This window comes from Diaphorina citri, unplaced genomic scaffold, assembly GCF_000475195.1.
Source record: "Diaphorina citri unplaced genomic scaffold, Diaci psyllid genome assembly version 1.1 scaffold33, whole genome shotgun sequence".
Taxonomy (NCBI): domain Eukaryota; kingdom Metazoa; phylum Arthropoda; class Insecta; order Hemiptera; family Psyllidae; genus Diaphorina; species Diaphorina citri.
Window position 1 is genome coordinate 353,335 of NW_007377470.1, and position 13,354 is coordinate 366,688.

Sequence of the window (13,354 nt, forward strand, 5' to 3'; positions counted from 1 at the left end):
GAATATCAATACTCTAGTACTCTAATAATATCAGTACTCTAGAACTTAAAGGGATTTATTCCAAAAGAACATTTTATTGTTAATGTGTTTAAAATAAACTTCAATAAATTCAATATTATTATTATTATTAATATTAATTGAGAGGAAAATGCTTGACTTCACAAAAAGCCCACTCTGAGGTTTAGGTGTAGGGGCAAAGAGCTCCAAAAGATGGGTTAAGCTTATAAGAATCTACGAATTGAGAGGAATTCAATTAATTGGGGTTTACAGCGAAATGCTACCAGTTACTAAAACAAGGTTTCATTTCCATTACAGTTTTGTTCTGGAGGAAGATGTCAGGCAGAGCATGAAAACATAATCCCTGATTACTCACAAAACACTCCCACGTATCTGAGGGAGAGGGCATTAGCACTTTGGGCGCGCGGACAGGCTTCAAGCTCCGGAGAAGGTGGAAATTTTATCGGAGTTATCAGACACTTAACGTTATCAATTCCGATAATGATGTAATACAAAACATAGCTATGATTATTACTTTAAAAAAAAGTGCTTTCTAATTTATTATATGAATTATTGAAAAATGGTAGGTAAATGCCATTTTGAAGGCTTGGCAAACAAAAAAAAATAAAACATAGCTATGATTATTAGTTTAAAAAAAAGTGCTTTCTAATTTATTATATGAATTATTGAAAAATGGTAGGTAAATGCCATTTTGAAGGCTTGGCAAACAAAAAAAAAGATCACATACCGGCTTTAACATATCCAATGATTCCACCAGCTGCTACGGTGGCAGCATATGCAAAACTTATGAAGTCAATGGTCATTTTTCACAGTCCAATAATTTTAATCCTGTGAAAGAAAAGTAGGTACTTAGGTAAGTAAATCCAAGTAGAAAAGATTTCTCAAAGAACTCAACACAACCAATGTCTGGCTTATTATTTGTAGGTACCTGAATGAATCAGATGGAAGTAAGTAAATAAGAGCTAAAGTACTCTGATTGAGGTCTGGACACAACTAATGTCTGGCTTATTATTTGTAGGTACCTGAATGAATCAGATGGAAGTAAGTAAATAAGAGCTAAAGTACTCTGATTGAGGTCTGGACTTTGATTGTATGTACCTACGTCAGTTTGGTGTCATTTTATTTTAGAGAAATCATGTTTTGTGTCTTCTCCTGTCTCATCTCTTTCCACACTACCTACTCTACCATACTTTACCTACATGTGCTCTTTGTGTGACATCTACTTTTACTTTTTCAGCCCAACACTATCCCTAATTTTATTTACCACAACTACAAACAGGTTCCTCGTGTTAGGGTTACTCAAATCAAACTAAACTTTAATCAATTTACAGATTAGATATGTGCAGACGTCAATACCCTAATGAGGTTTGCAACAGAGGGACTGCAGGTATGTTGATAGAAGCAAGAATCACTCACTTCAAGTATTTAGAAAACGCCCTCACAGTACAATATTCAATTTTCCTGCACTTTTTCTCTTCTCCACTCTGTCTTTATTTTACTTTCTTCACTCACTGTATTTTCTGGTCAAAACTCTCGATAGTTTTCTTCGACACACGACTTTCTATCGCTATCACATTATCATAGTCTGCTACTAGGTTCTAGGTAATTCATCTCTAATTGGCTACCCGAGATATTGTTACTGCAGCGTCCCAACATACATAATCCACTCTTCTCTTTGTCTGTCAAACGATTTTCTTCTATGGTGCGAATTATTTCTTCAAATCGAAACTTCCAATTATTCTGACTTTGTTTAAGCGAACAGGTGACATTCGCTTTACCAAACAACGATTTACCTACTCTAATATACTTACTTATCAAATCTGTCAATTTTGAGAGCAAGCAAAATTGAAAAGAGTCAAGTTACAAATGAATGTCTGGGGCTTTTATGTATGTGCATGCAAATATGCGAAACTTGTGTAAAAAAAATCAACTAATTTTACCTGAAGAGGAGCTCTAGAAAGATATTGTTTTAAGTTCTATTTTTATAAACCTACTAACCTTTGATTAACATTGCATGCTTCCGGAATATATGATCAGTGGTAAGCTATTTTAAACTTGAGTGGTGCATGTGGCATGAATAAAATTAGCTTAAGATTTTAATTAAGTAAATAAAATTTGTCCTGACACCTAATAATGGATTTGGTAATAAAACTAGGGGTCACAAAGGAATGTGTTATCATTATCACGTAAGTCATATTCAAAATAACAATAAGATTTTCTCTAGAAACAAGAGAAACTGGTGTTAAAAGACAAATCCTGCAATCAGCCTCGTGAGAACAATTAAGTAGGATCTAATTGAACGAGATCTAATAAGATTGATGAGAACAGCAAAGGAGACATTTAGTAGGTACTGCTGTTATAAAATGTTGGTATAATGGAACAACTTGTTCTAAGCTGACAGTCTAAATAAAGGACTACTTATACTTATACCCACAAAAGTTGAAAAGAGGCTCTTAGCTTCACCACAAATAATTCGTGACCAAGTTAGTAATTATGACTAGACATTCTGTTTCTCTGCACAGGCTGATTAAAAAAAAAAAAAATCGACCGATTGCAATGCTTTCTCATTACTAGTGGGTATAGCTTCGCTATACATTAGTAATAGAAAGTAAAAAGGTTTCAATTTCATAAAAAAAGCATTGTCTCCTAATATGCCTAACACAAATGAATTGTTCCAAAGGTGCAATATTGTAACCAAATAAACATTCAGCATGTTTAAGGACTGCATGTAGCCTGCAACCTGCAACACTCATTCTGAATTCGTCTCATTATGCTCAGTTTCACAGATATATCAACTCTGTTTAATAAAGAAATAGCTGATAAGTAAGTAATCAAATTCAGCAACAGGTTATTAAAAACCCTTTGTTTCTGTTTGATATCCGATGTTAAATCCTATTGGTTAAGTTACCCACTGATCTGAGAAACTCGGCATTAGAAGATTGCACATATTGGTTGAATCCAAATGAATAATCAGAACTCATTTTCGAAAGTGACAATGTTATATCTCAGCTGTCATTTTACCTTTAGCTTTCGTTGTTTTCAGATTGTAATTTTGTACAAAATTTAGCCCCAGGTTTACAGTCTCATGTTAAGAGAAACTTGGGGCTTCTAAGTGTGGTCGCACGATAAACATATAACTAACCTTGGACTGTAGACTTAGAGATAATGAAATATAATTTAATTATTGTTACACAGCAAAAGCTGTTATGCTGAACGTAGGATTAAGGAATGCATGTAGCCTGCAACCTGCAACACTCATTCTGAATTCGTCTGATTATGCTCAGTTTCACATCAGATATATCAACTCTGATTAATAAAGAAAGAGCTGATAAGTAAGTAATCAAATTCAGCAACAGGTTATTAAAAACCCTTTGTTTCTGTTTGATATCCGATGTTAAATCCTATTTGTTAAGTTACCCACTGATCTGAGAAACTGGGCATTAGAAGATTGCACATACTGGTTGAATCCAAATGAATAATCAGAACTCATTTTCAAAAGTGACAATGTTATATCTCAGCTGTCATTTTACCTTTAGCTTTCGTTGTTTTCAGATTGTAATTTTGTACAACATTTAGCCCCAGGTTTACAGTGTCATGTTAAGAGAAACTTGGGGCTTCTAAGTGTGGTCGCACGATAAACGTATAACTAACCTTGGACTGTAGACTTAGAGATAATGAAATATAATTTAATTATTGTTACACAGCAAAAGCTGTTATGCTGAACGTAGGAAAAAACATGACCGTTAATAGATTTCCGTGTTTCTAGGGGACGATTCTAACTGTGTGGATCACGCCATCATCCCTGGAGCGCTGTCTTGTTTCGACTACCTGACCAAGTATGGGTTTGAGCAATGCAGCACAGACTACGTCAAACGAAACTGCTGCGCGGCACACAAGTATATTTGCAGCGGGAGAAGATGAAATCAAAATGGAAATCATTCGTCCTTCAAGTTCAATTTGATGTGAATCAAAAAATTGTCGATAAAGAATTACACCCGCGATGTAAATCTGGAAAGCAAAAACAGACAAAGTAATGTAAAAATGCAAAATCGTATTTCAGTGCTTTCATTTAACTTGGTTTGAGAGAAAAGCAATGTGTATCCGCAGATATGGTTTAATCTGGACTTAACAGCTTCGAGTAATTCTTCTGAGGGCATTGGCTAGGTGAAAATGTTCTCAGGAGCAGTGCTGTTAGCTCGGGGTAAACTGTGTTCAAAACTTTTACCAAGTTAAATGCATTGTTTTTCTTTTAAATATCTACCTATAAAATGATCATAGTCCATCCTCATTTACAAACAAACACTTTTTTATTGGTACTTAATAAAATCAATAAATCCTTCGCAAAATTCGGTTTAAATTGGCCATTTATCGTTTCAACAGGAGTACTAAAATTTATTGTATGCACACGCATTGTTTTTCTTTTAAATATCTACCTATAAAATGATCATAGTCCATCCTCATTTACCAACAAACACTTTTTTATTGGTACCTACCTAATAAAATCAATAAATCCTTCGCAAAATTCGGTTTAAATTGGCCATTTATCGTTTCAACAGGAGTACTAAAATTTATTGTATGCACATTGACCATAATAGCTTATCTCAACATGCATTAAGTAATCTATTAGATTAGATTAAACAATTTTTGCCCGATCTTACCACAGACGGTTTTTAGTTAATCCAGAGTTCTAGAAGTAGAAGTACTGGCCTGTGTAAATCAAATGGGTGACGTAAAAGAAACCCCTTGACAGTGTGTTTAAACACCCCTATATTGTCAGCCTCTGTGGTGTAGTGGTTACCACAGTGGACTACAGATCTGGAGGTTGCTTGTTCGAATCCAAGTCTACTGCATTGATTGGGTAATGACTAATGACATATTAACAAACATTCATAATATTTTATAACATGATTCAAATTCCTTAATGCCTCTATATTGGTGATGATTATTGTTCTACCCACATTTGTGCTAGAGCTTTCCCAGTGATTGCATTGACTTGGTACTTGTAATATAGCAGCTAGGTATATTTTAAATATTTTTTTTTCTTGAGTGAACTTTACTAAAATTTGAGTATAAGTAATTAATACTTATTACCTTTTAAAATATAACAGCAGTGTGAAATATGTGTATGCACATTGGAAACTTTTGAAATTGAAACTCGTGCGTATACAAATTTGATACAGGAAACGTTCTAGTTTTCTCTGTTATTTCAAGATAAATTTATTACTTTCTTCAGTTTTTAAAACCTTCCCCTATTTAAATTAACTTTAAAATAAAAACGTGCTTGGAAACGTTGCAGGCTGTAAATTTATTTAAACTATTCCAAGTATTTATCTTTTTTTTTAATTACTTTTATACCTACTTTTTACTTTTCTTAATGCAGAACGATTTCTTTGGAAAACTTTTTTCTTTTCATGACAGTATTCCAATATTCTCGGAACTTCAAGGAGGGAAAATGCAGAAGTAACAATGGAAAGTGTTCTATGTTTTCATTTGAAAATAAATTTACGTGCTAAGAACTTGTACTTAAAGATGCTAAGAGGAAATAGTGTTTAAATTTCTATCTAAATTATAAGCAACAGAAGTACTTTTAAAATCTAAATCAACTTTGAAAAATACAAAAGAGTCTATTTCGAGAATATTCTGCTCTTGTATTTTTGTTAATGAACATCAAATTTTCTTTGTAGCTCTGCCTCAAGGTTCCAAACAAAACAAGCTGGGCCCGTCCCTCCGGGAATTTTTAGATTTTTTAAAAGGCTATCTCAAATTTGGGCTTTTTGGTGCCTCCTAATTGGAAATGGGTGTCCTTTATCTTAGGTGTTGCTCCACACCTAATCAAACAAATATTCTCAAACCCAAGCTTAAAACAGGAGAGAGAAAAAGAAAGATAAATAGAAACATTTTGTGGGTGTGAGTTTATGAATGAAAATATCCTTTAGTGATAGAAAGTGGAAATATAATGATGTTTAGGTTATATTACTTCTAAGAAATTCGTTATTTTTATACCCACTACGTTATTGGATCCTTGTTATAGTGAGCAGGGCACTTGAGGTCATTTTCAAGGGTCTTCTATTACAACAATTAAACAATAGCACACATTGTTAAGGGGAAAAAGTGTCCCGGTATCGGTATGTTTGTTGAACGGTATTGTTAATGAACATCAAATTTTCTTTGTAGCTCTGCCTCAAGGTTCCAAACAAAACAAGCTGGGCCCGTCCCTCCGGGAATTTTTTAGCCTGTAGTTTATTCGATCGTGATTAGAGAAAATCAGTACCTATGTTTGTCTGAACGGTATTAAATTCGTTTTTATTTTATCTTGAACCACAAAAAGGTGTTTATTTTTCGATACTTAAGTGGGTACTTGGGTAGATAGGTATAATACCCAAGTATCTAACTTGTTTTAGTATGAGTAATAAGTGTGTGGTGTAATCTAAACTGTAATCCAATAAAAACATTGCAAAATTCCTAGAATAAATTGAAATCATAACAGAGCGTTGAGAGGAAGAGGCGTCCAGTGTAGGAAGTAACAGAAGAAGCGCTCGCGTTAATTTCTTCTTAATCTTTTCCTTTCATCTAAGCGCGAATAGTCACGTTTGAATGAATGAATGAATACTCGACTCGAGTGGAAATGGAGAGGCCTGTTTCAATGAATACTCACTTTTGTGGAAGTAGATGAGGGGCATATTCCTCCATACCCTTTGGTACTCTACAATTTGTCTTTAATCTGTCTCTGCATTAGATGAAGGATTAGGAATAACTTGGAAATTTCAGAGTTAAACTTGTAAATTTGCATATTGTGATCAAATTTTAAAGGACAAATAAAGAGGCTTTTTTAAAAGTTGGCATACTTAATGGGACCTTCCCGTCCCAGATCTAATCATAAGGGACTAGGTATGTAAAATAAGAAAGAAAATTCTCTCTTATCTCTAAACTGACTGAACACTTTTGAGTGCTTACAAAAGTGCAAAGGAAATGACTCAACCGCTCAACCCGAGTTAAGTAGGACACCTTTGAGAAAGCAAATTAAATGGATAACATAAAAGTTAATTAAGTACTTACTCATCATTACTGTCCGACCCATTTATTTGTATGGGAAACGACCTCTACAAGGTAATAAGAAAGAGTTAAATCACAGGTCCGATTTTTCACTTGTTTTAAGTGTGCCTTTGAATCACAAATTCGGTGGTCATTATTAAATTATGTATTCTGATATGTATTAGGACGGTAATAAGGGTAATTTAATTTATTACACCTTATTTATATCTACTGTCGGCAAAACCTTTGTAAGAGACGCCTTATTGCCAATTGACGTCTCTTATTATACCAACAGTAATAATTGAAAATACATAATTATGTATCACCGCTACTGGACAATACACAAAAATTTTCTCAGCCCTTAGGTACTAGGCTAAGTAAACTCCGAATGCAGAGAAGAAAAATCGTGTCATTTTTCGACTCCGCCCGGAATTGAACCCAGACCTCCTAAATGGTGGACTGACAGACAATTTCGGAGTTTGCCTGACAAAACAAATGCAGTGTTTATGCTCACAATTTTGCCGTGTGTTACTTAGTGACAGTTTTATGATGGGCAATTCTGTTCCGTCTAACAACTGGCAGTGTTTGATGGGTAACACAGTGTAACATAGTTTGTAACATGGGCAACCCATAAAGAGTAACACATGCAACACGGCCCTGATTCAACCTCTCAGGGGTAATCCCATCCTTCGTACACAATATTTTTCGTGAAGATAGAAAATATTTTTAGATGTTTATCTTCTATGAAAGATTCTTTTTCCAACTCATGCATTACGCTTTGTTTTCTGTGTACCCGTCTAGTGCGCGGCTCAAATTTATTAAAACCTCTGTGTTGTGATAATTGCCCGTAATTCAATAATTTAATACGGTTCATTAGATCCGGAAAAGACACTTTTTTGTGTTGAATCCGCTTAAATCCGCTTCTGAATCGTAGATAAGGTAGCTGACATACAAAAAATTTCTCAGCCCTTACTAGGCTAAGTAAACTCCGAATGCAGAGGAGAAAAATCGTGTCATTTTTCGACTCCGCCCGGAATTGAACCCAGACCTAAATGGTGGACTGACAGACAATTTCGGAGTTTGCCTGACAAAACAAATGCAATGTTTATGCTCACAATTTTGCCGTGTGTTACTTAGTGACAGTTTTATGATGGGCAATTCTGTGCCGTCTGGCAGTGTTTAACACAGTGTAACATAGTTTGTAACATGGGCAACCCATAAAGAGTAACACATGCAACATGGCCCTGATTCAACCTCTCAGGGGTAATCCCATCCTTCGTACACAATATTTTTTGTGAAGATAGAAAATATTTTTAGATGTTTATCTTCTATGAAAGATTCTTTTTCCAACTCATGCATTACGCTTTGTTTTCTGTGTACCCAGGTCTGGACAATAATCAGTATGTTACATAAACCAAGTCTTATCTCTTATTTTAAATAGGAACCAAGTACAAGGAATTAGAAAAACACTCTCTTCTCATAAGAGACTGTCTCAGATAACATTTTATTTATACTTTCTTGACCAAAACAGCTGAGAATGACAAGCACTTTCAAAGAAAAACATGTCAACTCTTGGCAATTATAAATGCGTAAAACACTTACTTATTATTTGTGGGAAAATATGTGAATTGGTCTATTTGTGAGCATCACATATCACATGCATTACAGCAGGAGCCTATTCCCTGAGGCACTTTGCACTTCAAAAAAGAATGACAAACTTCAAGATCAAATAAGAGAACTCAGACCAATATTGTAAGATGTGATATATTTCGTACAGCCTATTTCCTGAGGCCCATGAATTTTAGACTTCACATCTAGTGTATCACAATAACAGCCATTTGGTTATGTAATGTTTGAAAATTTCATCCCTCGGTAATGTTATGTCAAAACTTTTCATAAATTTGAAATGCAATGTTTATCCTGAAATAGGAGCCAGGATCCTAGTAATCAACTCAAGATACTTATTTATCAATCTGTCCACACATGGTCTATTTGTGAGTATCACATATCACATGCATTACAGCAGGAGCCTATTCCATGAAGCACTTTGCACTTCAAAAAAAGAATGACAAACTTCAAGATTAAATAAGAGAACTCAGACCAAGATTGTAAGATGTGATATATTTTATACAGCCTATTTCCTGAGGCCCATGAATTTTACACTTCACATTTAGTGTATCACAGTATCAGCCATTTGGTTATGTAATGTTTGAAAATTTCATCCCTCAGTAATGTTATGTCATAACTTTTCCTAAATTTGAAATGCAATGTTTATCCTGAAATAGGAGCCAGGATCCTAGTAATCAACTCAAGATACTTATTTATCAATCTGTCCACACATATTTGGTCTTTGGACCTGTTGGAATGCTATTCACTTATATTCAAATTTTTCAACGTGTGAAGGTAATGACAGTAGGACTTGAATTTTAACAATCTTCAAAGTTTTTTCAGGATAAAAAAAATACAGTAGGTAAGTAGTTCTAGATAGGTACCTAACAAAAAAACAACTAGTGGTGTTCAGAATAGCTCCTTACCTATCCTGATAGACGGTGAAGTCCGGTGAACACTGTGAACAGTGGGTTTTTTACTTACCTACTCTCAGACGAGGATTTCTCGAGTTCCCCAGGTAATCCAACGGTGACCCGTTTTTGACCAGTGTGAAGAGTAGAGATGAAAATAAATTTCAATGTGGTCACCAAGAATGAAAGATAATCAAACCTTTTTAAAATTTAAAATATTTTTGGGTTTAAACTCCACAACACAAAACTCACTTTCTTTTATCAACAAAAAACAAAAATGGGAGATGGGAGAAGAGGGGAAAAAAATTCAGTGTTGAACTTGGCAACAGCGCGATGCGCTATCACCTCATGTCTGTGAAGTTAGCAATAATTTTTTTTCCAGCTTCTTCTACAAGACTACAAGTTCCCAGCTTCACGCATTTGAAGAAGCAAGCAGCACCAGCAAGCACTGCAAGCTTTTTGACTTGAGTTCATTTCTTCAAACTTCAAATCTTCATCTTCAAGAATACCTATTAAAAATAATCTGGGACCAGATTCCAGAGTCCAGAGGCTGAGTCAGTGCATTGTGCATTCTGCAAAAGTTGATCATGTTCATGTGGTATTGTAATTTTCCCTGATACCAAAGTGCTACTTATCTAGTTTTAAGTAACTGCATTTTTCAACATTCAGCTCGAGAAATAATTTACAGGTAAGTTACAATCTCCCTCTATTACTTACTTTATTTTCTAACTTGAAAGTGGTTGAATTTGTTAATCATCTTAAATCATGCTTTTTAAGAACTTTTGGGTTTTCTATCCTTCAATTTGTGCTCATCTTTCATCACAAATGAATGTGAATAATACCAAGAATTTTGGTTGAATACAGAGCTCAAGTAGGTACTAGGTACCTACCTCTATACCTACCTGCATTATGTCATGCTTGATACCAAGAAGTAGGTATAATAACAACCTGGGTTTCCCACTGTTCTAGTTTTGATATCAACCTAAATAAGCTATCTGACCATAATAGCTTATCTCAACATGCATTAAGTAATCTATTAAATTAGATTAAACAATTTTTGCCCGATCTTACCACAGACAGTTTTTAGTTAATTCAGAGTTCTAGAAGTAGAAGTACTGGCCTGTGTAAATCAAATGGGTGACGTAAAAGAAACCCCTTGACAGTGTGTTCCATGTTTTAAACACCCCTATATTGTCAGCCTCTGTGGTGTAGTGGTTACCACAGTGGACTACAGATCTGGAGGTTGCTTGTTTGAATCCAAGTCTACTGCATTGATTGGGTAATGACATAATAACAAACATTCATAATTATAACATGATTCAAATTCCTTAATGCCTCTATATTGGTGATGATTATTGTTCTACTCACATTTGTGCTAGAGCTTTCCCAGTGATTGCATTGACTTGGTACTCGTAATATAGCAGCTAGGTATATTTTAAATATTTTTTTTTTTTTCTTGAGTGAACTTTACTAAAATTTGAGTATAAGTAATTAATACTTATTACCTTTTAAAATATAGCTGCAGTGTAAAATATGGCCTTGCTTTTGGCCCATCTATAAATAGGTAGGTAGTTTTTTTTTTTTTTTTCCAAGATTGTATTTGGAAGTACCTACCTACATACCTGGCAGTCATTCAAAAAAAAAAAAAAAAAAATGAAGAGGTAGCTGATAAAAGACATAGGTAGTAATTCCAAGCTTCTAATAATATAAAATAATAAAATTAATTGAAATAAAAGAGGTTAAAGTGACGCAGACGCGACGGTAGCTATTTTATAAATCAAAAGTTATCTGAATTTTAGCAGTTAAATAATTTGGAATCGCCCTTAAAATAATTTCGAAACGTTTCATTGGCCATCCATTGTTCATCGTCTGATTTTCTGATTTATTTTCATCTCATTTCCCTGGAAATTCTCTTATTGAACTACATAAAACAATACAGAAATTGTGATAATAATGTCAAGAACCATTCAGAAATCAGAGACCATGATGTTGCCTCTATTTTTTTCTACTTCATAGAATAGAGGAGATAAAAATTCTTCTCGCCATCTCCATGATTCTTAGAACAGGGTGACTAGGTTTAAATTTACACGACGAAATGGAAACTATACAAACAGGCTAAATTATAGAAAGGCAAATAAGGAATAATTCAAATAAAATTCCGAATGTGCCTTTCGCGAATAGATTAATTGAAGATTTTCTCTAGCGTTTAGTCTTCGAATACGAGTAAATCTGTGAAATGTAAACCACTTCTTCAAAAGTGTACGCACGCAAATACTAGTTCCGGTCTTGTTTCCGAAAGAGATATTGAGATCATACTACTTGATCTTAAAAATTCCTACATTTCACCACTCCGAAGTGCACAAACTGCTTGTAGAATGCTTGTAAATCAGTTTATTTTGGAACTTGGCATATTTAGGTAAGGAGGAAATGGCTTATAGAGCTCGGTATTGATCCCGAATTCGTCCCATGTATTGTGTGTTTTAAGTGTTTTACATTAAAAGTGAATAAAGTGAATAAAGCGATAAGTACTTTGACGGCGATAACCTATTCCAAATCAGAAAAATGAAGAAATGAGCTCATGAATAATAGAAGAGAGAAAATTGTGGAGAAATTGGAAAAAAAAAAAAACGGAAGGCGAGGAAAGTCCGAATATCAGTCTCAGTAGTTTACTTAGTGTGGTAGACTCTGGATCCGGAAATTGGTTCGAGTCCAAGCCAAGTCAATAATTTCGTGTATTATTCGAAGACCAAAACAATCACAAAATTTCCATCATCAGTAGCGTCTTTATAGGTTCAGCAGCGTCTTTCTGGGTTACAGAATAATAGAAGAGAGAAAATTGTGGAGAAATTGGAAAAAAACGGAAGACGAGGAAAGTCCGAATATCAGTCTCAGTAGTTTACTTAGTGCGGTAGACTCTGGATCCGGAAATTGGTTCGAGTCCAAGCCAAGTCAATAATGTCGTGTATTATTCGAAGACCAAAACAATCACAAAATTTCCATCATCAGTAGCGTCTTTATAGGTTCAGCAGCGTCTTTCTGGGTTACACTGTATAATGTCTGCTCAGAGTTGTAGGCGATAAAGCACTGGATGCACAGTTCAACACAAACAATAAACCATTATTAACATTCGTTTGTCGTTCAGAAAAAAAAAAAAAAACACGCAAGTTGTCAATATATTTTAATTGTGCTTAATAAAATTCGATTATTATTTTTCCATTTAATTTTACGATTACGAGTGTGTTTATAAAGTGAATGTTCGCGAATAACAGTTAAATTTATTTTAAATCTGTACGTCCTAGTAAATCCTGAAGCATTTTTGTGGTGCGTTACCGCTTTTTAAAACCAAAATAAATTTTAATTTAATTAGAAAATGGATTGATCCTAAACCGTTAAATTTAATTGGTCAATAAGTAAATTTACTACTTGGAAGAAATGAATTTTAGACTCCCTTTTTTAATTAGATCGCCATATCCGGGGTCACCAAAGCCCAAGCACTTTTAAATTGTAGGTATTTCTTGATTTTGATTGAGGGTAATAAAAAGTTCTAAGCTTTTAAAACTGGACTCCTAAAATACTCCTCTAATGCATTTTCGTTTTCCCCAAATTCCAGATTTAGAAACAAAAAAACTACTGATTTTTTAAATATATTCGTTAGTAAGAACTAGTTTTGGTGTGTGATTAAATGTGTGGACGGTTCAGTTTGAAATATGGCTACCAAAAGGAGTAAAAAGACATACTTTATTCTGAACAAAACTATTGAAAAGTAAGTAGAATACTTCAGTCTG

The 13,354-nt window shown here is 34.3% G+C and overlaps 2 protein-coding genes across 4 annotated transcripts in view; both read left to right on the forward strand.

Annotated features, from left to right (window-relative positions):
- The window catches only part of LOC103511514 (A disintegrin and metalloproteinase with thrombospondin motifs 18), a 77,416-nt gene extending 73,349 nt beyond the window's left edge, over positions 1 to 4,067 (forward strand). Inside the window, exons 15-17 of the mRNA XM_026825183.1 lie at positions 316 to 448; positions 3,571 to 3,644; positions 3,769 to 4,067. Coding sequence (XP_026680984.1) covers positions 316 to 448; positions 3,571 to 3,644; positions 3,769 to 3,939 — 378 coding nt within the window. The 3' untranslated portion in view covers positions 3,940 to 4,067. The remainder of the gene's footprint in view (positions 1 to 315; positions 449 to 3,570; positions 3,645 to 3,768) is intronic.
- A 5,943-nt stretch (positions 4,068 to 10,010) lies between these two features.
- LOC103511522 (amyloid beta A4 precursor protein-binding family B member 1-interacting protein) overlaps positions 10,011 to 13,354 on the forward strand; it is a 39,336-nt gene continuing 35,992 nt past the window's right edge. The window contains exons 1-2 of one of the 3 annotated variants that reach the window (XM_008476250.3): positions 12,700 to 12,890; positions 13,180 to 13,332. In XM_008476250.3, coding sequence (XP_008474472.2) covers positions 13,277 to 13,332 — 56 coding nt within the window. In that variant the 5' untranslated portion in view covers positions 12,700 to 12,890; positions 13,180 to 13,276. Of the gene's footprint in view, positions 10,258 to 12,699; positions 13,333 to 13,354 lie in introns of those variants that run through there. The other 2 variants (XM_017445065.2, XM_026825227.1) reach the window with 2 other exon arrangements.